The 26,448-nt window shown below is 32.8% G+C and overlaps 2 protein-coding genes across 2 annotated transcripts; one reads left to right on the forward strand and one right to left on the reverse strand.

Annotated features, from left to right (window-relative positions):
• Positions 1 to 5,091: 5,091 nt before the first annotated feature.
• Positions 5,092 to 8,940, reverse strand: LOC113761795 (ribosomal RNA-processing protein 17). The gene is made up of 4 exons (XM_027304933.1): positions 8,705 to 8,940; positions 8,483 to 8,588; positions 6,313 to 6,436; positions 5,092 to 5,550 (listed from the first exon to the last, which is right to left on the reverse strand). Exons 1-4 carry the CDS (start codon positions 8,821 to 8,823, stop codon positions 5,294 to 5,296), a joined length of 606 nt encoding a protein of 201 aa, XP_027160734.1. The 5' UTR covers positions 8,824 to 8,940; the 3' UTR covers positions 5,092 to 5,293.
• Positions 8,941 to 20,971: 12,031 nt separating this feature from the next.
• On the forward strand, positions 20,972 to 26,173 carry LOC113761957 (sphingosine kinase 1). Its single transcript, XM_027305166.1, has 10 exons — positions 20,972 to 21,387; positions 22,115 to 22,237; positions 22,353 to 22,453; positions 22,910 to 22,982; positions 23,186 to 23,272; positions 23,393 to 23,470; positions 23,579 to 23,649; positions 24,546 to 24,845; positions 25,214 to 25,336; positions 25,721 to 26,173. The coding sequence occupies exons 1-10, from the start codon at positions 21,072 to 21,074 to the stop codon at positions 25,910 to 25,912; spliced, it is 1,464 nt and encodes a 487-aa protein (XP_027160967.1). The 5' UTR covers positions 20,972 to 21,071; the 3' UTR covers positions 25,913 to 26,173.
• The last annotated feature ends 275 nt before the right edge of the window (positions 26,174 to 26,448 follow it).

The raw sequence follows: 26,448 nt of genomic DNA on the forward strand, positions 1-26,448 counted from the left end.
GCAAATTGCCATTGACCCTTAAAATTAAATGCAAAAATGACCTTCTATGCAGTTTTTATGATGTAAGTACAATGTAACGTATACCTAAATAGAATAAAGTAATGGGGATTAAATAAATTTAGTTGAAATTTCTAATAGCATTCCCCAAAAAAAAAAAAAAAACTACTACTCCTCGTTCTCGTGTGTTCATGAAAATGGATAACTTAAGAAACAAGTAGGAGAAATGCTTTAAAATGCTAAATACAAAGGTCAATATTGTCAAGCACCAACCAGGTTGGTATAGAGACCATGGAGCGTCGGCTGGACGGCTTCGGGGCTAATCGTTAATGTTTTGATGTGCTTTTGGTTCCGTCGCTGACATTTCTCTGACTTTAAGGATTAGGCACGTGCAGTACTTCCGGAATTCTGCTTACGTCTCATAGCTGACGTTGGATTTCGCTGGTTTTTATATACAGTAGAATTTAATAATTACTAATATAAATTATTAATGTACACATATTCCTTTGCCAACCCACCCCCCCCCCAAATATTCCTTTTTTCTAGATTAAGTAAGCATTGAGATTGGGCTTTCGCGTGCCCCCTCCCCCGTTCCAAATTATTTATCACATTTTGGGATATAAATTTTTTAAAAATAGTGATTTGATGGTAATACTAACGAATTTATTTTTTAAGTTGTCATCGAAAATATAAATTTTAATTTTGAATTTAATATGAAATATAGATAAAAGTGACAATAATATTAAAAGAAGGTACCAAAATTAATTTTGATTTAATAAGATGACAGGCATTTTAAAACATCTCAAAATAATAAAAAAAAAATTTGACGCTTCTGATGGGACGAATGAAACATGAATGGTTATCGTATACTCCCTCTGTCCCACTTTGATAGTCCTGTTTTCCTTTTTCGTCTGTCCCAAATTGTAATCCACTTTCCAATTGAAGAATGTAGTTGTATTTTAATTTTTCTAAAATGCCCTTATTCAATGTAAGTTGTTGTTACTATAAACCTACCCCATTTTATGAGAGTTGATTTTTTTTTTACCATCAATTTAAGTTCCCATAAAGTTGTACTCTATTTAATGTGAGGGTATTTTAGGAAAATAGCAATCTAAATTTACTTTTCCAACAAAATTAACTACTTTTTCTTAAACTGTGTAAAAAAAGAAACAGGACTATCAAAGTGAGAAGGAGGGAGTAGCTAATCTTCTACTTTAAGTGTGTTGTCGGCCAATTTGCCAATTAGTTGACTTGATATGGATAGACAAGAAGTTGCTCAATGTTAAAGCCCAAGTAAGACAGCCACGTGAACGTAAGAGTATAATCAATAATGTCCTTGCTCAATGATGGTACTATATAAGAAAAGTGCATAGCGTTAAACCAACCAATGAAAAGGAGTGATACACTTTGTCTAAGTTTGCACGTTGTAAACCTTTTGCCCATGGATGTATGCATTTTGTTAGTCCCCTAGTTTATATTTTCCCGTTTCTTAGAAAAAGACGTGAAACTATTTTTAGTCCAATGTTTTTGCCCATGGATGACAGTATTGTAAATATGTTTTTGTTTGATAATGAAGTCTTCATATCCTTTCCCCAAAAAAGAAAAAGAAAAAAAAAAACGATACACTTCTAAATAGTAAAAGGGAGACAAGTTATCTTCAAACAGCCAAATGTTGGGTTTAATATTGGAAATTAAAGAGATTAAAATCAATAAGTCTAAATCCATGTTAATTCTTGACTCAAAGAATCAAGCTTTTTGGTAGCAAAATGCCACAACCTTCTTAGAGCTAGATACGCCAACTCCATCATAGAGGGGAGATGCTAGAACTAAAGGGGAGATGCCAAAAGAAAAAGGGGAAAGGTTTACGGCTAATGCTTTTTATTTTTGCTTTTTCTCCTTCCTCTAATTTTTCTTTATGGCTTTTGATGAGTCTCTTCCTTTTTCAGTTCTTGAAGTATTTTCTTCTTGCAAATAGATAAATGGTTTTCTTCTCGAGAAAATCGTTCAAAACGTCTTTCACATTTTGTAAAATGACTTTTTTCGTCCATCAATTTTAAAAGTGTACTTTTATATCCCTTACAAATTCACATTGGTCATTGTAAATTCAAAAAATTTTGGATTTGTAAGAAATGTAAAATTACATTTTTTAAAGTGGAGAGATGAAAAAAATCATTTTACAAAAACTGTGAAAAATGTTTTGAACGATTTACCTTTTCTTCTTTTCTGACCCTCCAACAAGTTGCTGAGGCACTTCTAGTTAATGCATGGCAATGGCGTTTTATCTAGAAATCCAAGTTTGCCACCTAGAATTTTACTCTACAATTGCATTTTCCACAATGTCAAATAACAAATCGAAGCAAAGGATTTCAAGTTCTTCAGTACTATGCTATACTTGGAGGGGGTGTTCATCATAGAATTGGATAAATAAACGTTTGTTTGGACAAATTTATTGGAAGTCAACCAGAAGAAAACAAGCATGCATTTGCACATTCAAGTGTACAAAAATAGGGAAAGAGAACCCTTTCCCTCAAATGAATTTTATTCTATAGGAGAGCTTATAACAACAAGGGAAGGTTAGGTTAAATTGTAAAGTGCAAGGAATGACCTTGGGTTCAACACTTCCCAACTTATAAAATAAATAAATAAAGAGCTTAAAACGACACTTTTTGGTGTTAGAGATTTAAAAAAAAAACCTCGAGACCGAAGCATAACTCTAATTAGAATGCCCTTATGATTTCTTCTATTCAGTTAAGAACCCAAGTTTCTAGAGGCAATATAGCACATATCAAAATACTGAGATTAATGCACTTAATTCAATGTCGTTGACATTCTCTTCTTTTTTTAATGTTTAAAACGGGTGTCTAATTTTCCTAAAATATCTAAATAAACTACTAATACAATTATGAATATTGATTTACAGATTCATTTTTGTTTCTTTTTGCATTTGTCTATTCTTTAAAAGATGAGAAGTCAAAGAACTTCTCTCTATTTTTCTTTTCCTCCAATTTCTTTTTACTTTTTCTCATCTTTTCAGAAGATTTTCTTGTTCAGGTCGAATTTATTTCAAATATGATTGTCAAATCTAAAATATTTTTCAATCTTAGGTCTATCTCGACAAATCCCATTATCATTATTGGAGGTTAAAACCATTGATTAGCATATCTATCTAGCTATTGGAACATGTGCAAGGGAGCTGCAATGATTTATCTTATTAGATGGCAAATTGAATATTTCTTGTATATTTCGAATATGTTCAAAATCATTCCGATATCTGTTATTAAATTGTACATCTATTATTTCAAGTGCTTGTTTAACTTGCTACTAAGACAGCGATGTAAATCAAATTGTACCGGATGATTTCTAGCAATTCGTTAATAAAATTTAATTTTTTATAAAAAAAAAAGAGATGGGAAGTCAAATATTTGTTGGACAAAGATATCATATTAGCATCATCTTGTAGAGACCGTCGGGGAAAAGGACCAATAATGCTCCTGTATAAATAAAAACAAAAATAAAGGAGAGAGAAGAATTGCATGTTTTCTTCTTTATCCCAACACACTGGTTCTCAGCTATATTCACGAATTTAGGAGGAAAGGATAGGTCGAGTGAAAGGTCATATTCGAGACCTCCCTTTACGCTAAAATAAAAAAACACTACTATATCCACGAATTAATTGATACGAAAATTCTGTAAAACATGATACTAGTAGGACATCATTAAATGATGTTTGTCATGCTCCAAATTAATGGGTTTTTTTTTTACTGAGAAGATTGTAATCATTTGTTTACTGAGAAAATTACACCTTACAGAAAGCTTTTAAATTTTTTTTCCCAATTTCAACTTCATATATCTTAAGTTGCAATTTAGAATCAGAAATACACCGTCTTAATCACTATCAAGTCAAACCACCCGCTTGCACGCTACGCGTGGACCGCTTCAAGAAAAAAAAAATATAGTGATATATATAAACATGCTTCTATTCAATATTCATTATTATATCTGTAATATATTTCTGTGACCTGACCTCCAATGTCTAGTTTGCGTCCTGTAGAGAATGGCAACGGCCATGCTACGTTAATCGAGACTTGACTTCTCTCTCTTTAATGTTGCAGAACAAAACCATGTCAAAGGAACTTGGGCTGCGGTTAGATTGAAAATTTTGACAAAAGATTTGAATTTCTCATAGACTACTTCATTTGGATTGAAATTTTTGATTAAGGATTTGAAATCCACTCAAATCACTCTCATTGTTTAGATATCTTAAGGGTGCATAATTTATTTATTATATAAATACATTTTAAACACTAGAATAATTGATAATTTATAAATCCAAATACCTTGTAAGTAATCTAAACAAACAGAGAGATCTAAGAGAGTTTCAAATCTTTTGTCAAATCCCTCAATCCAAACGCAACCATAAATTCTTCTAATTTTCCACGTTATCTGGAAAATATTTAGATTTGTAAATTTTCAATTATTCTAATATTTAAAATATATTTTAAAAATTGATATATTACAAAGCCAAATGCCTATCAAGTAATAAAAAACAACTAGAGCTATTTTGAATGGATTTAAAATCTTTCATCAAATTTCTCAATCCAAACTATATTCATCTAAGAGTAGCTTTTGCTGGACCTGATTATTTTCTATAATCAATTTTTATAATCAAATTTTGCAAATTCTAAAGCAACCAAGAACAAGGCCAATATCTTCACCAACTTTTGCGCGTCTTGTGCCAATTCAAAGAGTGAAAGCAATACAAATTTGGAGACAGGAACACAACCTATTTCCCAAAAAACCAGCAGTAGAGGGAGAAATCAAATATTTCGCTTGAAACCGGCAAGACCATCCCAATAAATAGAAATGGCCCTGGACTACTAATTGCTCCCAGCAACCCTATAAAGAAGAGGGATGTGGCACTGAGCAAACAAGTAACTTCAATAGACTAAACGAGAATGAAGCCGTCTGGAAGAGCAGCCTTTCGCATGAGGGTTGAGGGGCTCGTGGGCCTGACAAGCCGCAAGTACATTTCTCCCAAACAAGTTGGTAGGCCGTGCACCTTAGGGCTTTGACATCGCAAACTAGACACTTCCATAGTGAAAAAAAATAATACAATCAAGCAAGCACCAAGAAACCCAAATCCATGTCAAGCCTTTACTCAGGGAATAGATCTTTTTTTTTTGAGCAACTTTTGCAGAGTAAGATGTACCAATTGTATGACAACGTAATCTCCAAAATATGGTCAGACAAAATGGAAGGTGCCAAAAGAAAAGAAAGGACAACAAAAGATTCACAGCTAATGCCTTTTATTTATCCTTTTCCCGTTCCTCTTATCCCTTTTACTTTGTGGCTTTGGATGAGATCTCATCCTTGCTGCCTTCTTGAATTGTTTCTTCTTGCTAACAGATACTACGTGTTTTTTCTTCTTTTCAGGGCCTTCATCCAACTGAGGTGCTTCTGGCAATGGCCTTTGACTGGGATACTCATCCTCCCTAGAGATCTCCCTTGTGGTCACTGTGACTTTCATATCACCATTATCATACATCATTGTCCCTGTTTCACAAAGAAAAATTATAATTTAAGAGGATGACAGTCAAGTTTAATGCAAAATTTTTCTATTCACGCACCAAAAATTAAAGGATAATGGAATTACAATTAACAAATTTTATCTGTTTTAGATTTCAATAAATTACTTATTATCATGTATATAATTGTGCAATAATCCTGTATCACAGGACAAATGCCAGAGTTTAACACTTATAGGTGACTATATACATGCATATCAACATACCAGCAATACAGAGAAGTGCCCTCAAATGAAGTCCTGTATTTATCTTTACACAAAAGTATCTAAAGAGAACTTCTTTGGATGCTAGTCAGAGAATTCAGAAAAATCTGGCTGCCTCAGTTCCCCATTATTTTGCTGTCGTGGATACACATCCATGGAACCGCAGAAATTATCAAAATTAAAAAAGTGACAATAATAACACTATGATTATGAGAAAGAAACCCTTTTTTTGTAATTTATGATCCGATTGGAGCTTGTCATCAGACACTTTTTTTTGTTTGGTGGGGGGGGGGGGGGTGGGGTTGGTTGGTTGGTTGGTGGGGAGAGAGAGAGAGAGCATCAGCATATTGACTGGTACCAAAGAAGTACAAGGGCAGCAGGACGCAGGGGATTTGTATTGGAAGACGAGCTATTAGCTAATTTGCATATCCTATGGCCTCTAATATTAATAATAAGCATGTTCTAAGATACAAGAATGATGTATGGAGGTTATCAAAAAAAAAAAAAAGAATGATGTATAGAGATACCAGAGACTGATGTGGTTGGCTCCTCTTCTCCATTGTCCTCTCCGTCGTCATCTAATTCCTTAGGTTCAGAACTTGAATCAGGTTGAGCTCCACCATATATGACAAATTCTCTTTCCAGTTTTCTCTGTCAAATAAATCAGAAGGAAAGTCAAAGAACCTCATGTTAAGATTTCACTCAACAAGCCTGCTCGCTAGAGGATCTTTGGTGAATTACAGGCACCAACACACTGTTTCAAGCTTAATTAAGACCACTCAAGTTTTCAAACATTAAGTGACAAATTGTTTTGAGTAGTTTTTTTATGCTATTTTCAACAGTAAACAATAAAATCGGAAGTTCTAATTTGTTTCGATGCAAGGAGCAGATTTTAGTTCCATGAAAGTCTAAATCTTTAATAAAACTGCAAGAGAGATGGATGCCTCCAATCCAATGGCTTTTTCTTTTTTCACTTGTTTTATTAAATATTTTCTCCGAGAAGCCTTCCCACCCAATCCCATTATTTGTGTGATTGAAGGTTTCAAGAAAGTGACCAGAAACATGATATTGAAAAATGAGAACCAAGTACAATGGACCAGATAATATCCCAAACTGTCAACTAAGCAACAACTGAACCTAGTTTACAGATCTCAGCTAAAAAACTCATTTCATGGCCAAAATATACTGATAGGATTTTCTTTACAAAAGGTATTGTTTACATCTCAAAGAGAGTGATAAAAGAATTCCACTCTCCTCAGATCCAAATGTCTTCATTATTACCAAGCAGAATCAGACACCACTTTACATTATTAAAATACTTATTCAATCTACAAAAATGCAAACCAAAGTTACTCCTATACAATCTGAAATATAATTTTCAACAGTCAAGGAAAGAAAGTTGCATCTGGAAAAAACAAGAAAAGATCCACTTGACTAAGAGAAGTCAACTATTCCAATAATATTGGAAAGAAGGTAGTATCTCAGAGATGGTGGACTCAAGGCAGAATTGGAACCATGGAAAGGAACCATTAAGAGCTTATATTACAAAGAAGTGGAGTGGCATCTCAATTTCCAGGAACAGCTTTCAAAAATTTTGGATGATTACCATTTCATGGAGCATGCTTCAGGTGTATATCATGAAGAAGAGATAGATATGTACTGAAACTGCTGTAAAATGGGGGCTAAATGGAGCTTTTCAAGGGTCAGAAGAAGTGGTAAATTGACCATTCCCCTAGGCAACCTAGTAGTTTCAACTCTGACAGCTGCTATTACATCACTGTTGTTCCCCTTTCCTCTTGGCATAATAATATGAATTTACTCCAAATTTCTTAAAAAAAAATGAAAAAACAGGGAAAGAGGGGGGCGGGGGTTTATAATTGCAAAATGAAGATAAAAGAGACAAAGAATTTGGTACACCATGATCTCATATCCAAATTAGATAGCTCCTCAAGAAACATATACAAGGAGACATGGTGTGCTAGCCTTGTAAAACCGAGTAATTTCTCTACCTAGAAACTTGGTTTATAACATATAAGCTCCCTCAAATTTTATAATTGCAAAATGAAAAACAGGGAAAGAGGGGGGCGGGGGTTTATAATTGCAAAATGAAGATAAAAGAGACAAAGAATTTGGTACACCATGATCTCATATCCAAATTAGATAGCTCCTCGAGAAACATATACAAGGAGACATGGTGTGCTAGCCTTGTAAAACCGAGTAATTTCTCTACCTAGAAACTTGGTTTATAACATATAAGCTCCCTCAAATTTTTTACCCTTCAAAGAATCTCAAGTAATTCACATGCCAAGACACAGACTTAAGGCCTTCAGTTTTGATATTTACATACTTAACCCGACTTTAGAAAACTATAATTAAATCATCTAAACTGCCCTCCATTAGCAAATGACAACTATAAAAACACTCCATTTTTCAGTATATCTAAGGTATTCACAACCAAATACAATCAATACGCAACCTCAAAAATGAAGTCCTAATTCCTAAAGCACCATTCACTGAATTGAAGCAAATAATTGCATTACTTTTAAGCCACTTAAATAGGCCCATGAAAGTACGCAAGTTTAGAATTCAAGTACCACCATACAAATAAAGCATTTTAAAAACTAATCACCTATACCTATTCCAGAAAGAAAAACAAACAAAATAAAAAGAATAACTCGAACAGGATAAAAATTGAACCTTTTTGCGGGCTTCAATCCGCTTTCGGCGCTCAGCTTCCTGTAATTTTTGCTGTGCTTCTCTTCTTCTCTTCTTCTTCCTCTTGTGAAACCCAGTTACAAAATCCCTACAATTGATTTAAAAAAAATCGAAAAGCTCAAAATTTGAAAAAAAAAAAAAAAATGGCGTAGAACTTTAAACTCGAAGCAGTGAAAATTTTGAAAACAGAAGAAGAAAGAGTACTTGAGGTCCTTTTCATTGAAGGAGACTGAAAGGGCTTTGTTCTTGAGGGCTCTTTTCTTGATATGGCGGGCTCCTCTTCGCGCGTCAGCTTGTGAAGGCACCGCTTCGGCTTCTTCCATGGCGGAGCACAACTGGTTGGTACTCGGGCTTTCTTGGAGTAATCAGTAACGAACTTATTGTTGACTAGGGTATACGCTTTTGACGAGTCGTACTTTCTTCTTATGATGTTGTACCTTGGTCTCCCATTTTATAGTTTGGTACTTTGGTTCAATAAACTGGGAAAATTTTGTAGAAAGAGCTAGTGGCTGGGTGACTTTTTTCCTTCTTTTTTTTTGTCTTCCGTTTTGGGCTGGCGATGCTGCCTGAGCTCAAATTTTTTTGTCAGAGGAATATTTATTCAAATATCAACATTATTCTTACTAGTTAACCCATTGTCAGATCCACTTTTTTCAAAAAAAAAAAAAAAGATTCATTAACCACTAATTACTCATTTTCTTTTCTTTCTAATTAATTGAATAGCTTGCCTACTTCTTTACCCTCTTTAATTTATTTATCTATTATTTTCATAGCTCATTGATTTGATTTTGAGTTTTTATCATATTTTTTCTTATATTGTAATTCTTTTAGTTTATTTTTTTATTTTCGAAGTTGTATTTAAAAGTTTTTTTTTCTTTGCAAATACAATATGATTTAACTTGAACAACTAACAATCTAAAATGAAAATAATCCAAAAAAACATAGACATACTTTTCCTTCAATATTCATGGGATATAAAATGTAATGCAATTTAAACTAACTTTAATCTAGTTATTAGAAAATATGGACACATGTTGAAGTCAAGATGTATATAATTAGAAAAGTGGAAAGGATAGTGAAGTTTATAATAATATCAACTGCACACTAGTACAATAAACAAACAAAATTCAAAGAAATAAAATATGTTGCATATTTCACAAGATTAGTTCGAATGACATCATAATAACAGTCAGACAATTTTCCCATCATCTTTAATTTAAAAAAAAGAATAAAAAACATAATATACCCTCCAAAAAATTGCAACAAAATTGCATTGCAAATTTAATCAAAATTTATGGTCACTCCAAAAGGCCAATAAAAATATACTGATGGTGATAGAAAAATAGCAAGAGTGGAGCAGAGAAGAGTATTATGCAAAGATCTTGAACCATATGTTGCAAAAGTTTCAAGAAAATGAAAAGAAATTATAAAATAGGAAAGATGATGAGAGATTAGAATGCAGGATTGGAGAGGAAGTGAGAAAGCAGACAAAACATTGTAATGTTAATGAGAAAGAGGAAAAAAATGAGTAATTGGTGGATAATAGGTCTAACAAAATCAGTGAGAATATATGGAGTTAACTAGTGAGGGTAATGCTGGTATTTGCATAAATCTTGCTCTATCAAGAAGGTATTAGCTCTAGCAGTATCGTTTGCCTACTTTTTGGAGCAAGGTTAGGTAATGAGCAACTTATTTTATAGGAATAACTCTGGTAGTATGGATTAGGTGTTTCTATTTTTATTAGTGTTTTTTTAAATATTACACTGTAAAATTGCATATCAAAAACTTTTACAATAATTATATGTTTAGGGTGTTTTTAAAACTTAAAATTTTATTAGAATAATTAAAAATTTTTAAAAATTTCCCACCACACAGTACCACCTATCACTATCGCCGTCCCTTCCGTCCTCTCTCTTCCACTGCCACCAACCCTTTCCCTCCTTCTCCTCTCTCTCCCTCTTTCTCTTTTCCCTTTTTTTTCTCCTTCTCCCTCCCCTACATCCTCATTTCTTCCATGTGATCAGTTTGGCACAGTTGCATGGCTGTTCACATCAGTTGAAAACATTTGTAACACTTCTTTATTGTTAGAAGGGAGGGGAAGGAGGGCAAGAGGAAAGAGGAAGAAGAAGAGAAAAGGAGGAAAAGCGAGAGGGAGAAGAAGAAATGATGGGGAGAAAAATAGAGGAAGAAGGAGGTGAGGGTTTGGGTGGGGGTAGAAAAAAAAATGGGCAATAGGATTTGGTATATTTTTGTTCATCTTTTTTTTAATTTTTGTCAGAACTCCATTTGAATTAACTATTTTTGGGAATATTTTTGAAATATTTTACTATATTAGTATATATGAAAAACTTTTATTGTAAATGTTTTTTGTGATTTTTTTGAAATATATTTTGAGGTACCTTTTAAAATTAAAATATTTTTAGAGTACTTTTTAAAAATTTATAGTACCACTCACAACCACCGCCACCGCTACTCCCTCTCTCCTCCTTCTTCCTCATCCCCTCTTCTCCTTTCCTCTTCATCCGGTCCTCCCCTCTACTCCTCAAACTGGTCGCAGCCAGATCGCGACAAAAAAAGTTGCGATCTTCTGGCCATAACTAGAGGCCTTGATTTTGTCTCGATTGGATCGAGGGGAAATGGGAGGTCTAGGGGATGGGAAGGAAGGGAAAGGGAGAAGGACAAGAGAAGGGGAAAAGAGGAGAAGAAAGAGGGAAAGGGTGGTGGCTGCAACAGCAGGTGGTGATAATAGGTGGAAAATGTTATCAATTTTTTTTAAAAAATTTTTTGTACATATTTATGAGTTGTTTTTGATACATTGTATAGATGAGATATTTTTTGAATTATTTTTATTTGTGTATTATTGTAACATTGTATTTAAAAAACTAGTTTTTAAAAAATAGGTCAATCTAAATAGGATTGAAGACTGTATAAATTAGATATTTTTTAAGATATTTTTGAAATGTGTTACTATAGCATTACATTTGAAAAACTTGCTAATCCAAACATTATTTTTTTTAAAAAGGCATTTATGATATATTTTATAAATAATATTTTTTTAAACAAAAGACAACACCTATTCTAACTTACTCTAATGATTTTTTATGTTATGCACAAACTTTTCTATGGTACATTTGCTTACAAGGATGAAATGGTGCATTCTTTGCTAATTAGTTTTTAAAATATGTTCTTTTCATTTAGTTTCTGAACCCTTAAATTTTTGGATTTTTTGTTTAGGGATAGTAAATTAAGTTTTAATTTTCATAAGAACGTGACTCGTAGAAAATCCTATTTCTCAAATATGATCTATTGAACATTATCATTTTTATCGACGTCATATAAATGCATCTAAAACTTATATATGCTTCTAGAAAATTGGTTTGAAACTTACAAAGATACACATGAACGAAGAGTAATGGGGTGCGTCAAGAGGGGACGTCATGAAGGCTAAATTTCCTGTTGTATTTGTTAATTTTCAATTTTTTAAACTGAAAAATTTATCATCCAGTAGTTACACCAAACTGCATATATGACATTGCCATTATGAACCTTTTTTTCAAAAAAAAATTGAAGTATGCATTTTTATACAGTGGTGAGATAGAATCAAACCCTTATCATAATTTTCCAAAAAAAAAAAAAGATAAGAAAGATGATATGGTGTATTAAAAAAAATTATCCATAAATCTCCTTTTTCGGTCGGAGATGAAAAGCTTGTTTTGATTTGTGCATGATAGATTAATCTTTGAAACTCAAAAAACCAGTACTAACTTTTAAACTCTTTTATAACAATTAGATAACCTTATCCAACGTCTTAAAATTTGAATCCAAATCCATGTGCTTCTTTATAACGGTACTAGCAAACATCTCATACGACTTAAATCCCTCACCATTGGACTTAGATTTTGGTCCCAATTATCAAGAGATCTGATTATTTAACGGCTCAAAGTCTATAGATCAAAGCTATCCAGAAGCGTAGGATCATTGCTCGACCAACCAACTAACCTTCGTAAACTCCAAAACTCAAAATATTGTTGAACTTTCATTCTGAAATCCGGTCTAATCTATGGCGGTGGCGACAGGTGGTGATAATAGGTGGAAAATGTTATAAATTTTTTTTAAAATTTTTTGTCTCTATTTGAGAGTTGTTTTTGATGCATTGTATAGATGAGATATTTTTTGGATTATTTTTATTTGTGTATTATTGTAACATTATATTTTAAAAATTAGTTTTTTAAAAAATAGGTCAATCCAAACAGAGTCAAAAATTGTATAAATTAGATATTTTTTAAGATATTTTTGAAATGTGTTACTACAAAATTACATTTGAAAAACTTGCTAATCTAAACTTTATTTTTTTAAAAAGGCATTTATGATATATTTTATAAATAATATTTTTTTAAACAAAAGACTATACCTATTCTAAGTTAGTCTAATGATTTTTATGTTATGCACAAACTTTTCTATGGTACATTTGCTTACAATGATGAAATGGTGCACTATTTGCCAATTAGTTTTTAAAATGTGTTCTTTTCATTTAGTTTCTGAACCCTTACATTTTTGGATTTTTTGTTTAGGGATAGTAAATTAAGTTTTAATTTTCATAAGAACGTGACTCGTAGAAAATCCTATTTCTCAAATACGATCTATTGAACATTATCATTTTTATCGACGTCATATGGATGCATCTAAAACTTATATATGCTTCTAGAAAATTGGTTTGAGACTTACAAAGATACACCTGAACGAAGAGTAATGGGGTGCTTGAAGAGGGGGCGTCATAAAGGCTAAATTTTCTATTGTATTTGTTAATTATCAATTTTTTAAACTTAAAAATTTAGCATCCAGTAGTTACACCAAACTGCATATATGACATTGCCATTATGAACCTTTTTTCAAAAAAAAATTGAAGGATGCATTTTTATACGGTGGTGAGATAGAATCAAACCCTTATCATAATTTTCCAAAAAAAAAAAGATAAGAAAGATGATATGGTGTATTAAAAAAAATTATCCATAAATCTCCCTTTTCGGTCGGAGATGAAAAGCTTGTTTTGATTTGTGCATGATAGATTAATCTTTAAAACTCAAAAAAGCTGTACTGACTTTTAAACTTTCGTACCAACAATTAGATAACCTTATCCGAGCACGTCTTTAAATTTTAATAAAAATCCATGTGCTTCTTTGTCGCAGCACTAGCAAACATCTCATACGACTTAAATCCCTCACCGTTGGATTCAGATTTTGGTCCCACTTATCAAGAGATCTGATTATTTAACGGCTCTAAGGCTATAGATCAAAGCTACCCAGAAGCATAGGATCATTGCTCGACCAAGCAACTAACTTTCGTAAACTCCGAAACTCAAAATATCATTGAACTTTCGTTCTGAAATCCAGTCTAATCTGCGGCAGGTGGTGATAAAGGTAGAAAGTGTTATCAAATTTATTTTTTTGTCTATACTTGTGAGTTGTTTTTGATACATTTTATAGATGAGATATTTTTTGAATTATTTTTATTTGTGTATTGTTGTAATATATATTTAAAAAATTAGTTTTTTAAAAAATAGATCAATCCAAACAAAGTCGAAGATTGTATAAATTAGATATTTTTGAAATGTGTTACTATAGCATTACATTTGAAAAACTTGCTAATCCAAACTTTATTTTTTTAAAAAGGCATTTATGATATATTTTATAAATAATATTTTTTTAAACAAAAGACAATACCTATTCTAAGTTAGTCTAATAATTTTTTATGTTATGCACAATTTTTTCTATGGTACATTTGCTTACAAGGATGAAATGGTGCACTCTTTGCTAATTAGTTTTTAAAATGTGTTCTTTTCATTTAGTTTCTAAACCCTTCAATTTTTGGATTTTTTGTTTAGGGATAGTAAATTAAGTTTTAATTTTCATAAGAACGTGACTCGTAGAAAATCCTATCTCTCAAATATGATCTATTGAACATTATCATTTTTATTGACGTCGTATAGATGTATCTAAAACTTATATATGCTTCTAGAAAATTGGTTTGAGACTTACAAAGACACACATGAACGAAGAGTAATGGGGTGCTTGAAGAGGGGACGCCATGAAAGCTAAATTTGCTGTTGTATTTGTTATTTTTCAAATTTTTAAACTTAAAAATTTATCATCCAGTAGTTACACCAAACTGCATATATGACATTGCCATTATGAACCTTTTTTCAAAAAAAATTTGAAGAATGTGTTTTTATACAGTGGTGAAATAGAATCAAACCCTTATCATAATTTTCTAAAAAAAAAAAAAGATAAGAAGGAGTATATGGTGTATTAAAAAAAATTATCCATAAATCTCATTTTTCGGTCGGAGATGAAAAGCTTGTTTTGATTTGTGCATGATAGATTAATCTTTAAAACTCAAAAAAGCTGTACTGACTTTTAAACTTTCGTACCAACAATTAGATAACCTTATCCAAGCACGTCTTTAAATTTTAATAATATCCATGTCCTTCTTTGTAGCGGTACTAGCAAACATCTCATACGACTTAAATCCCTCACCGTTGGATTCAGATTTTGGTCCTACTTATCAAGAGATCTAATTATTTAACGGCTCTAAGGCTATAGATCAAAGCTATCTAGAAGCATAGGATCATTGCTCGACCAACCAACTAACTTTCGTAAACTCCGAAACTCAAAATATCGTTGAACTTTCGTTCCGAAATCCGGTCTAATCTGCGGCAGTGGTGGTTGTGGCGACAGGTGGTGATAATTGGTGAAAAATGTTATGAAATTTATTTTTTTAAATTTTTTGTCTATATTTGTGAGTTGTTTTTGATACATTGTATAGATGAGATATTTTTTAAATTATTTTTATTTGTGTATTATTGTAACATTGTATTTAAAAAAATGATTTTTAAAAAATAGGTCAATCCAAACAGAGTCGAAGATTGTATAAATTAGATATTTTTAAGGTATTTTCGAAATGTGTTACTATAGCATTACATTTGAAAAACTAGCTAATCCAAACATTCTTTTTTTAAAAAGGCATTTATGATATATTGTATAAATAATATTTTTTTAAACAAAAAACAATACCCATTCTAACTTAGTCTCATGATTTTTTATGTTATGTACAAACTTTTCTATGGTACATTTGCTTACAAGGATGAAATGGTGCACTCTTTGCTAATTAGTTTTTAAAGTGTATTCTTTTCATTCAGTTTTTGAACCCTTAAATTTTTGGGTTTTTTGTGCAGGAATAGTAAATTAAGTTTTAATTTTAATAAGAACGTGACTCGTAGAAAATCCTATTTCTCAAATATGATCTAAACTTTATCACTTTTATTGACGTTATATAGATGTATCTAAAACTTATATATGCTTCTAGAAAATTGGTTTGAAATTTACAAAGATACACATGAACGAAGAGTAATGGGGTGCTTGAAGAGGAGACGTCATGATGGCTAAATTTCCTGTTGTATTTTTTAATTTTCAATTTTTTTAACTTAAAAATTTATCAGCCAGTAGTTACACGAAACTACATATATGACATTGCCTTTATGAACCTTTTTTCAAAAAAAAAATTGAAGTATGCATTTTTATACAGTGGTGAGATAGAATCAAACCCTTATCATAATTTTTCAAAAAAAAAAAAAGATAAGAAAGATGATATGGTGTATTAAAAAAAATTATCCATAAATCTCCTTTTTTGGTCGGAGATGAAAAGCTTGTTTTGATTTGTGCATCATAGATTAATCTTTGAAACTCAAAAAACCAGTACTAACTTTTAAACTCTTATACTAACAATTAGATAACATTATCCAAGCACGTCTTAAAATTTGAATCCAAATCCATGTGCTTCTTTGTAGCGGTACTAGCAAATATCTCATACGACTTAAATCCCTCACCATTGGACTTAGATTTTAGTCCCAATTATCAAGAGATCTGATTATTTAACGGCTCAAAGTCTAAAGATCAAAGCTACCCAGAAGCGTAGGATCATTGCTCGACCAACCAACTAACCTTCGTAAACTCCAAAACTCAAAATATCGTTGAACTTTCATTCCGAAATCCGGTCTAATCTACGGCGGTGGCGACTATGGCGACAGGTGGTGATAATAGGTGGAAAATGTTATAATTTTTTTTAAAAATTTTTTGTCTATATTTGTGAGTTGTTTTTGATGCATTGTATAGATGAGATATTTTTTAGATTATTTTTATTTGTGTATTATTGTAATATTGTATTTAAAAACTAGTTTTTAAAAAATACGTCAATTCAAACAGTGTCGACAATTGTATAAATTAGATATTTTTTAAGGTATTTTCAAAATATGTTACTAGGGATGGCAATGGGGCGGGGGGTGAGGTGGGGGATCCTTCCCCCATCCCCCGCCCCGTTGTCAAATAACTCCCCCCGTTTCCCCGACGGTCCTCCGTTTCCATGTCAGATTAACTCTTTTTTTTATATAATACTAAAATCTTAAACCATTTAATTGCCGTAAAATGAGTATTAGTACATAAGATGCCAGAGATTCATATCCAAAACCTCAGCATAGCTTTACAGCAACGTAGAGCTTTTCCCATTAAGTAATAGCATTCACAGGTCTCCTGAACTAATTAGTTAAAGATGACCCGTCCATAATAAGTTATATCCATGGCTATCTAAAAGGATTTAACAACTCAGAATTCAACAAACTAAAAACACTTAACAATAAATCCAACTTTTCTCTTCATTAATACAACTCAACAACTTCAGAACATTTGCTCTTCATCAATCTCGAGATGTGATAACTCACTTGATAAAGTAACTTTGACATTTGATGTTAAAATAAAAGAAGAATCTTGTCACCATACTATAGTGTATAACAAAAAATTGGAGAAAAATAATTTAGATGAATCAAATTTCTTTAATACCTATTCAGTAACACAATCAACATCATCTTCTTCATCCAACAATGTATGACATCCCTTCCGAGGTAGAGCAAGTAGCTGCACAAAAACAAAAAAAAAACCACTGATTTACTAAATAAAGAAATGCAAAAAAAAAATTATATAAATTTAAAATTAGAAGTTAAATTATATCCATGAGTGCTACCTGTCTCATACTTGCACACACCATAAAAAATGCCATCTTCACCTTTCTCTCTATCAAAATGTGCCCAAACTTTCGATTTTAATTTTCTTTTTCCGCCTTCAATTTCATATTCATTTTTTTCTACTGCATCTGTCAAGTAAATTGATTAAACATTCATTGATTGTGGAGTTGATGAATTATCCCCCTATTCAGATGCAATTACATTTTCGGACTGGTTCATTGTGATAAGAAATCTACAAATACAAAAAAGCAAATAGCACAATAAATGGACTGATCACAAAAAAAGCAAATGGCACAATAAATCAAACTCCATCAGCTAGAGTTCTCAATCTACCCATAAAAAAAATGCCCAAAATGAACCAACCCAAGTCAAAGGAAAAGACCAGAAACAACGGGATGATTTTGTGAGACGATGGAAATCAGTTGAAAAATCAAATAGCAAAACTACAATTGGTAGTTCTTAATCTCCAACAACCTAAACGTGAAGTATTAGAAAAACAAAAGTAAGTTTTAAGTGCCACAGCCTACGGCAAAGGAAATAGACATCTAAAGAAATTGACAAAAATTGACAAAAATGGAATCTTAAGCTTTAAGCACCACGGCAAAGGGATTGACACAGATGCAATCATTTATTCACCATGCGTTCTTCATTAATCTATCAAGATAAGAATGATAAGGGAGCAAACCTATAAAGGATTCAAGAGCGGATGAAAGCAAAGCGTGAAGAAGAATGCAGAACAAAGAGGGTGGAAGGTCCAGACCGTGCGGCAGTCGGCAGATGATGTGAATGAGCAGCTTTAGGAAATTTAGGGTTGTTTTATGTGTGTGTGTGTCTATATATATATATAAATTTTTTTTTTTTTTTTGCGTGGGACGGGTGTATGTTGCCCCATCCCCCGCCCCATTTTAAGGCGGGGGGAAATATTTTGCCCCCGCCCCATCCCTCAGCCCATTTCTACCCCCCGGGGCGGGTGCCCTCGTTGCCAACCCTAGTGTTACTATAGTATTACATTTGAAAAACTTGCTAATCCAAACATTATTTTTTTTAAAAAGGCATTTATGATATATTTTACAAATAATATTTTCTGATACAAAAGACAATACCTATTATAACTTACTCTAATGATTTTTTATGTTATGCACAAACTTTTCTATGGTACATTTGCTTACAAGGATGAAATGGTGCACTCTTTGCTAATTAGTTTTTAAAGTGTATTCTTTTCATTTTGTTTCTGAACCCTTAAATTTTTGGATTTTTTGTTTAGGGATAGTAAATTAAGTTTTAATTTTCATAAGAACATGACTCGTAGAAAATCCTATTTCTCAAATATGATCTATTGAACATTATAATTTTTATCGATATCATATAGATGTATCTAAAACTTATATATGCTTCTAGAAAATTGGTTTGACACTTACAAAGATACACATGAACGAAGAGTAATGGGGTGCTTGAAGAGGGGACGACATGAAGGCTAAATTTTCTGTTGTATTAGTTAATTTTCAATTTTTTAAACTCAAAAATTTATCATCTAGTAGTTACACCAAACTACATATATGACATTGCCATTATGAACCTTTTTTCAAAAAAAAAATTTGAAGGATGTGCTTTTATACTGTGGTGAAATATAATCAAACCCTTATCATAATTTTCCAAAAAAAATAAAAGATAAGAAAGATGATATGGTGTATTAAAAAAATTATCCATAAATCTCTTTTTTCGATCGGAGATGAAAAGGTTGTTTTGATTTGTGTATGATAGATTAATCTTTAAAACTCAAAAAACCAATTCTGACTTTTAAACTCTCGTACTAACAATTAGATAACCTTATCCGAGCACGCCTTTAAATTTGAATCCAAATCCATGTGCTTCTTTGTACCGGTACTAGCAAACATCTCAAATGATTTAAATCTCTCACCGCTAGATTCAGATTTTGGTCCCGATTATCAAGAGATCTGATTATTTAACGGCTCTAAGGCTATAGATCAAAGCTACCCAGAAGCATAGGATTATTGTTCGACCAACCAACTAACCTTCGTAAACTCCGAAACTCAAAATATCGTTGAACTTTCGTTCTGTAATCTGGTCTAATCTGTGGCGGTGGTGGCTGTGGCAGCAGGTGGTGATAATAGGTGGAAAATGTTATAAAATTAATTTTTAAATTTTTTTTTGTATATATTTGTGAGTTGTTTTGATACATTGTATAGATGATAGATTTTTTGAATTATTTTTATTTGTGTATTATTATAATATTGTATTTAAAAATTAGTTTTTAAAAAATAGGTTAATCCAAACAGAGTCGAAGATTGTATAAATTAGATATTTTTTAAGGTATTTTTGAAATGTGTTAATATAGCATTACATTTGAAAAACTAGCTAATCCAAACATTATTTTTTTAAAAAGGCATTTATGATATATTTTATAAATAATATTTTTTAAAACAAAAGGCAATACCTATTCTAACTTACTCTAATGATTTTTTATGTTATGCACAAACTTTTCTATAGTACATTTGCTTACAAGGATGAAATGGTGCATTCTTTGCTAATTAGTTTTTAAAGTGTTCTTTTCATTTAGTTTCTGAACCCTTAAATTTTTGGATTTTTTTGTTTAGGGATAGTAAATTAAGTTTTAATTTTTATAAGAACTTGACTTGTAGAAAATCCTATTTCTCAAATATGATCTATTGAACATTATCATTTTTATCGACGTCATATAGATGTATTTAAAACTTATATATGCTTCTAGAAAATTGGTTTGAGACTTACAAAGACACACATGAACGAAGAGTAATGGGGTGCTTGAAGAGGGGACGCCATGAAAGCTAAATTTGCTGTTGTATTTGTTATTTTTCAAATTTTTAAACTTAAAAATTTATTATCCAGTAGTTACACCAGACTGCATAAATGACATTGCCATTATGAACCTTTTTTCAAAAAAAAATTGAAGAATGTGTTTTTATACAGTGGTGAAATAGAATCAAACCCTTATCATAATTTTCTAAAAAAAAAAAAGATAAGAAGGAGGATACGATGTATTAAAAAAAAATTATCCATAAATTTCCTTTTTCGATCGGGAATGAAAAACTTGTTTTGATTTGTGCAGGATAGATTAATCTTTGAAACTCAAAAGATTAGTACTGACAATTAGATAACCTTATCCGAGCATGTTTTTAAATTTGAATCCAAATTCATGTGCTTCTTTGTACCGGTACTAGCAAGCATCTCATACGACTTAAATCGCTCACCGTTGGATTCAGATTTTGATCCCAATTATCAAGATATCTGATTATTTAACGGCTCTAGGGCTATAGATTAAAGCTACCAGGAGCATAGTATCTTTGCTCGACCAACTAACCTTGTAAACTCCGAAACTCAAAATATCGTTAAACTTTCGTTCTGAAATCCGGTCTAATCTGAACCGGCCGAACCGATTTGATACAGCTTCCATAAAAATAAACGAGTGGAGATGGAAGACGGAGTGAAGACCACTCAGGAGAGATGGAGCAGAGTAGAGCCCCTGAGGCTCTGTTCTCTGACCGGGTAAAAATCAACGGCGTTGTGACGCTGATGACTCTCACCGTCAACGGTCAACTCCGGTGGTCAGATCGTTGCCTGGTTGTGGAGAAAGAGATTCTCGGATTTGTAGTGAATGGCTCAAAAATTAAAATTAGGACAATTGTTGAAACGGGAGCTGGAATCTGCTGTGGAGGCAACAAAGGCGCTCTTGTGAGGAAAAATTTCACTTTTGAGCCGTTATCCGATGATCTCCTTCGGCTTTGGTGTGACAATCTCCAAAACTACATTGATTCTCTCGGTAAAAGGACCTTTAGTTATTTTCTTAACGGGTATTTATACGTTGCTTGAGTTATGGAACAGCACCCTTTCGTTTTTCTTTTATTCTTTTGGAAAGCTTTGATGTGTGATTACTTTAATTTACGAGTTGAAGTTTGAAATATAGGTTTTGTCATTTCGATTGTGATCTGTAGTATGAAATTGATTCTAGTGCAATTTGATCATTTCTTTGTCTTAATCTTAGCACCCAATTTTGAATTGTAGTAGCTTTGTGATCAAATGAAGATATTAAACTATGTTAATCTGCAAGGATATAGATGCTTTTGCTAGTTGTATGGACGTGTGAGTGCCTTAGTGTTTAGTGTTGCCGTGTAAAGAAGGCCTTATTGCCGCCACCTTATTTTGTGGAGGTTGAGATTACATATTTAACAATCTTAAAATTCTGTTTGAGATTGGCTTGTTTATTTTTTTGGAGCTGAACTTGAGAAGTTCTTATGGGTCAGAGGTCGATTCAAGTACAGCTTTAGTTGCCTATATGTGAGTTATATGCTAGCTTTGAAAGTTAATGAGCACTAATTACTGATCGGCCTTGGTTTTATTACTTGACAAAATAATCTCACAATTAGATTTTATGAAGACGAGCTATTTGTGTATCAAGTAGCATGTTGTCATTTGAGCCCTACCTTAGTTGACTTTTGTCTTTGTTCCCCGAATAACTAAGCAAATGTTATTTTCGTCTGGATGATTAGGTCGGCCTAAGAGGCTATTTGTGCTTGTAAATCCATATGGAGGGAAGAGATCTGCTTCAAAAATTTTTCTTGATTTTGTAAAGCCACTTCTGGAGGATGCCAATATCGAAATCACAGTGCAAGGTGAATGATTTTATATGTTTCTCCATGTGTCTAATCTGTTAGTAATTAATCTTTTGTGTGCAGAATACTGTTATAGGATTGGTGATTGCCTGCTAATTATCTCCTGATATGACAGAAACTCAGTACCGGCTACATGCCAAGGAAATTGCTCTCTCGTTGGAGCTACCAAAGTATGACGGAATTGTCTGTGTGAGTGGGGATGGAATTTTAGTTGAGGTAAGTTTGTCACCTTGGACTGCATAATGATTTGTTACAGAATTTCCCTCAGCAGAAGGATTTTGAGGGTCAGTTTGGTCTGTGCTTAAAGAGTTCAGATGGATAAAGGGTGGTTTATTGTAATTTTGGTAAAGGCTTTTCTCCTGTTATAATTTGAGCATTCTGTTCTATAACAGTACCAATGCTGCATAATGAACCATTGCACAATATCAACATTTGGTTCCTTTCAGAAACACAACCAGCTCCTGAGATATCCCTTACATAACTCATGCATTCACTAAATTGCCATATCCTGAAGAAAGGAAGTATCTTGAACATGCTGATATATTTTCTCTGGTGCTTACCGTTCAGATGCTCAAGTTTATAATGTAGCTTAAGTTGTTTTAAGTTTTTGCAAACTGTTCACATAATGGGGGAATTTTTGAGCTTTTAATTCTTATATTGCTACCTTAGTAGGTAATAAATGGACTGCTTGAAAGGGGGGATTGGAAAACTGCAATAACCATGCCTCTTGGGGTAGTGCCTGCAGGTTTGTCGTTTATTTGTTTCTTTTCATTTCAATAACAATTTGATAAAAGAAACAGAATATATTTCTACTTTTACAAACCGTTTCTATCTCCTACCGCTGAAAAGAAAATGTCAATGAAAGTAGCAATTGATTGCACAGAAAATGATGCCAGAAATTTCATCTACAGGTTATATGTTGGGAACTTACATGGTTTTTGGATGCAGGAACTGGAAATGGAATGGCAAAGTCGTTACTGGATTCAGCCAGTGAACCTTGCACACCAGCTAATGCTGTTCTTTCTATAATTCAAGGTTGCTCCAAAATCTTCAGTTATACATGTTAAAGATAATATTAACATTTTTGTCCTGTAACTCCTCTCAAGTCTCAAAATTTTCACTTAAGAAGTCTTCTCTATGCTCAATATCTGTCAGGGCATAGGCGTTCACTCGATGTGGCTACCATTTCCCAGGGGCAGACCAAATTTTTCAGTGTGCTGATGCTCGCTTGGGGTGCAGCAATAATTTCTGTTACACTTTCATTATTTTGAAATAATTTCTTAGATAGATTAATGACTAAATTGTACGTACTTGTTCATGTTTCACAATCACTTTTCTAAGGTCTGGTGGGTGATATTGACATTGAATCTGAGAAATACAGATGGATGGGTAGTGCCCGCATTGACTTTTATGTGAGTCTTTGAACCTCTTTTTTCTATTTTTTATGTGTTTCATTTTTAAAGTTCTATTGAAATATGTGAAGTATGTGCCTACCCTCTTGAGCTCCTGATACATTTGGATCTTGAAACCACATCTGGTAATAGATGTATTGCATGAGTCTATATTTTCATCATAATAAATTACATAAATGATACAATACTACAACGAGTTTCTCCCTTATTGCTTGTCAATTCGCCTTTACAGCTGCCCAAGTTCTTTATTCCGTGTGGATATGTTCCCTGTATTAACTAGTCTCAGATCTTTATCAGATGTTTTCTGAATGTGATGGTGCACAAGATGAAACTGATTGAATATCTAAAATATAGTTGCAAGTCTAAGCAGTCTTTGTACTTTTCATTGCTAATATAACTCCTTTTTTGCCTGTTATCCCCGCAGCTTATGGTTTTGCAGGATTTTGCCTTTAAAAAATTTGGCTAATTTGTTTAAGTTCAGATTATACTCTTCAGTTGAAAAATAATTAACAAAATCATCGATAGTGTTCTACACTTGAATGCGCCTATCAGTTTGGTTTCAATCTGATTCTTTTGCTGAAGAAGATTGTATTAATTAGAAAAATGACTTATGAAAGTTGAAACACAAGAGAATCGTTATCATGATCATCAATCCTTTAGAAATGTAGGCGTTGTTACATATAGCATGTCCCTTTTTCGCAATGCTCACTTTATCCAACTATCGCCAGTAAGGGGTTTCATTTTTCTTTTGCTCTGGGGTCATGGATGATATTGGGAGTTAATAAATATTTTTTCTGTAAATATAGTATCAGTTGCACTCCTTTGCTTTACCCTGATAGGATAGGAAGAAGCAAGAAAAAGAGGCTGTTTCCCTGATCTTCGTGTCTCATTTTCAGGCCATTCAGCGAATATTTTGTCTGAGGAAGTACAATGGTTGCATAAAGTTTGTCCCTGCACCAGGATATGAGGCTTGTGGAGAAGTTACCAGCATAGAATGTGAATCTACTGGTGAAGTCATTCCCAGTGAAGATGGAACTGATAAGTTGCTCATCAATGGTCAGCAAAATGGCTATCAAGGTGCTGATATTGACATGAAGAACCTAAACTGGCGGAAGGTTGATGGACCTTTTGTTTCAATCTGGCTTCATAATGTACCTTGGGGAGGGGAAGACACCATGGCCGCTCCTGATGCTAAGGTCAGGTTCAACTTAGTTCTTAATCTACTGGTGATTTCACTGAATCATGTGTTTTCCAACGCTAAGAAGTATAAAATATGTGATTGTTGTGGGCATCCTGTGACAGAATATTTTCCTTATTGCTGAAATTGTTTTTGTACTCTTTTTCTTCTTCGTAATTTTTTTGCTTTTTCCTTCTTTTCTTTTCAAGTGCAGTCTTTGCTTTGTTTTCCAATTATTGGAAACCTTATCTTTTCCAAATCCACCTCTTTCTCTCTCTCTTCCATGAAAGATTTGGGGCTGCAGTCAGACTTCTGTTTCAAGTATTTTTGCTGAGTGATTTGCAAATGTTTAACTTCTTGGTTCTTTCTTCCTCTGCTTGATTACAGTTTTCAGATGGTTATCTGGACTTGATTATGGTAAAAGACTGCACCCGGTTGGGGTTGCTAAGATTGATGACTGAACTGAATAATGGTGGTCATGTTAAATCGCCACACGTCCAGTACCTTAAGGTGAGTTCCCCGTTTTAAACCTAAATCCTTCTGTATTCTGGTCCTTTAATTTAATCAAGTCTTGACTGTTTCTGAAGTATTCAATGCAATACCATCATTGAAGGGGGAAATTTTTCTCTGTTTCTATTTCATTATTGTTTATCTTACATAGAAAAGCATGTGGTGCTTTTGATGGGTGGAGTTGTTTCTCTTTCAAATTTTTTAGTGATATTTATGAGGATCTCAGAGAAATTTTTTGAAGACCATTTCAACCATACAATGACCCACCCTAAGAATGAAGGGGGAGCTGAGGAGGAAGAAAAAATGTAGTTTGTACTTTAGAGTAGGCTTTAAGTTTGGACTCCTGTGGCTATCCAGATTGCTTTACTTATTCCATATCTGCAGGTGAAGGCTTTCATTTTGGAGCCTGGTCCGCGAAATGATGATCCATCCAAGGAAGGGATCATAGACGTAGATGGAGAGCTTCTGGCCAGCGGAAAAGGAACGTACAGATGTGACCAGAAGACCCTGTTGGCTTATGAAAAACTCCACATCAATGTGGAGCAAGGATTGGCTACATTGTTTTGTCCTATTTAGAAGTCAATTTTTCTTTCAATCGATTGGGTTTCCAAATGCAGGCTTTACATTACATATATTGCACAAGATAGCTGTGTTTCTCACTCGACCCCATGTATACAACCGGTGGCGGAGCCACGTATAGTTGTGGGTGGGCAGTTGTGCCCCCTCAACTTTGGTAAAATCACAAAATAGCCTTAGAAGTTTTGAGAAGTTTTCAATCACATTATATTTGTCCCCCCTTAAATTTTGTGAAATTACCTTTGATAGTTTCATTGCTCCCTTAACTATTAAGATATCATCGTGAAATAACGATTATTTTCTGTTCTATTTCAAGTTATAAAAAGGTCGATCCATTTAGATTGAAAATTATTTTAAAAATTTTCTTTAATGTAGCAATTTTTTTAATGTGAAGTATGTGAATTGAAAAAAAAATTAGGAGAATGTGTGTTTAAGACTGATAAGAAATATATATATATATTAAATTTTTTCTTAAATTTTTTAATGTCCTAACTCAAATATGTAGAATGATCATATTGCTAAATTAAATTCACATA

This window comes from Coffea eugenioides, chromosome 2 (assembly GCF_003713205.1).
Source record: "Coffea eugenioides isolate CCC68of chromosome 2, Ceug_1.0, whole genome shotgun sequence".
Classification (NCBI taxonomy): Eukaryota; Viridiplantae; Streptophyta; class Magnoliopsida; order Gentianales; family Rubiaceae; genus Coffea; species Coffea eugenioides.

Bases quoted from the DNA above. Each gene is read 5' to 3' on its own strand.
- LOC113761795 (XM_027304933.1), bottom strand. From the start codon at position 8,823: ATGGAAGAAGCCGAAGCGGTGCCTTCACAAGCTGACGCGCGAAGAGGA. The intron at 6,437-8,482 runs GTTCAATTTTTA...TTTATTTGACAG, and splicing joins GGATTGAAGCCCGCAAAAAG to AGAAAACTGGAAAGAGAATT. The intron at 5,551-6,312 runs GTATCTCTATAC...TTTGTGAAACAG, and splicing joins GCCAACCACATCAGTCTCTG to GGACAATGATGTATGATAAT.
- LOC113761957 (XM_027305166.1), top strand. From the start codon at position 21,072: ATGGAGCAGAGTAGAGCCCCTGAGGCTCTGTTCTCTGACCGGGTAAAA. The intron at 24,846-25,213 runs GTCAGGTTCAAC...GCTTGATTACAG, and splicing joins TGGCCGCTCCTGATGCTAAG to TTTTCAGATGGTTATCTGGA. The intron at 25,337-25,720 runs GTGAGTTCCCCG...CCATATCTGCAG, and splicing joins CACACGTCCAGTACCTTAAG to GTGAAGGCTTTCATTTTGGA.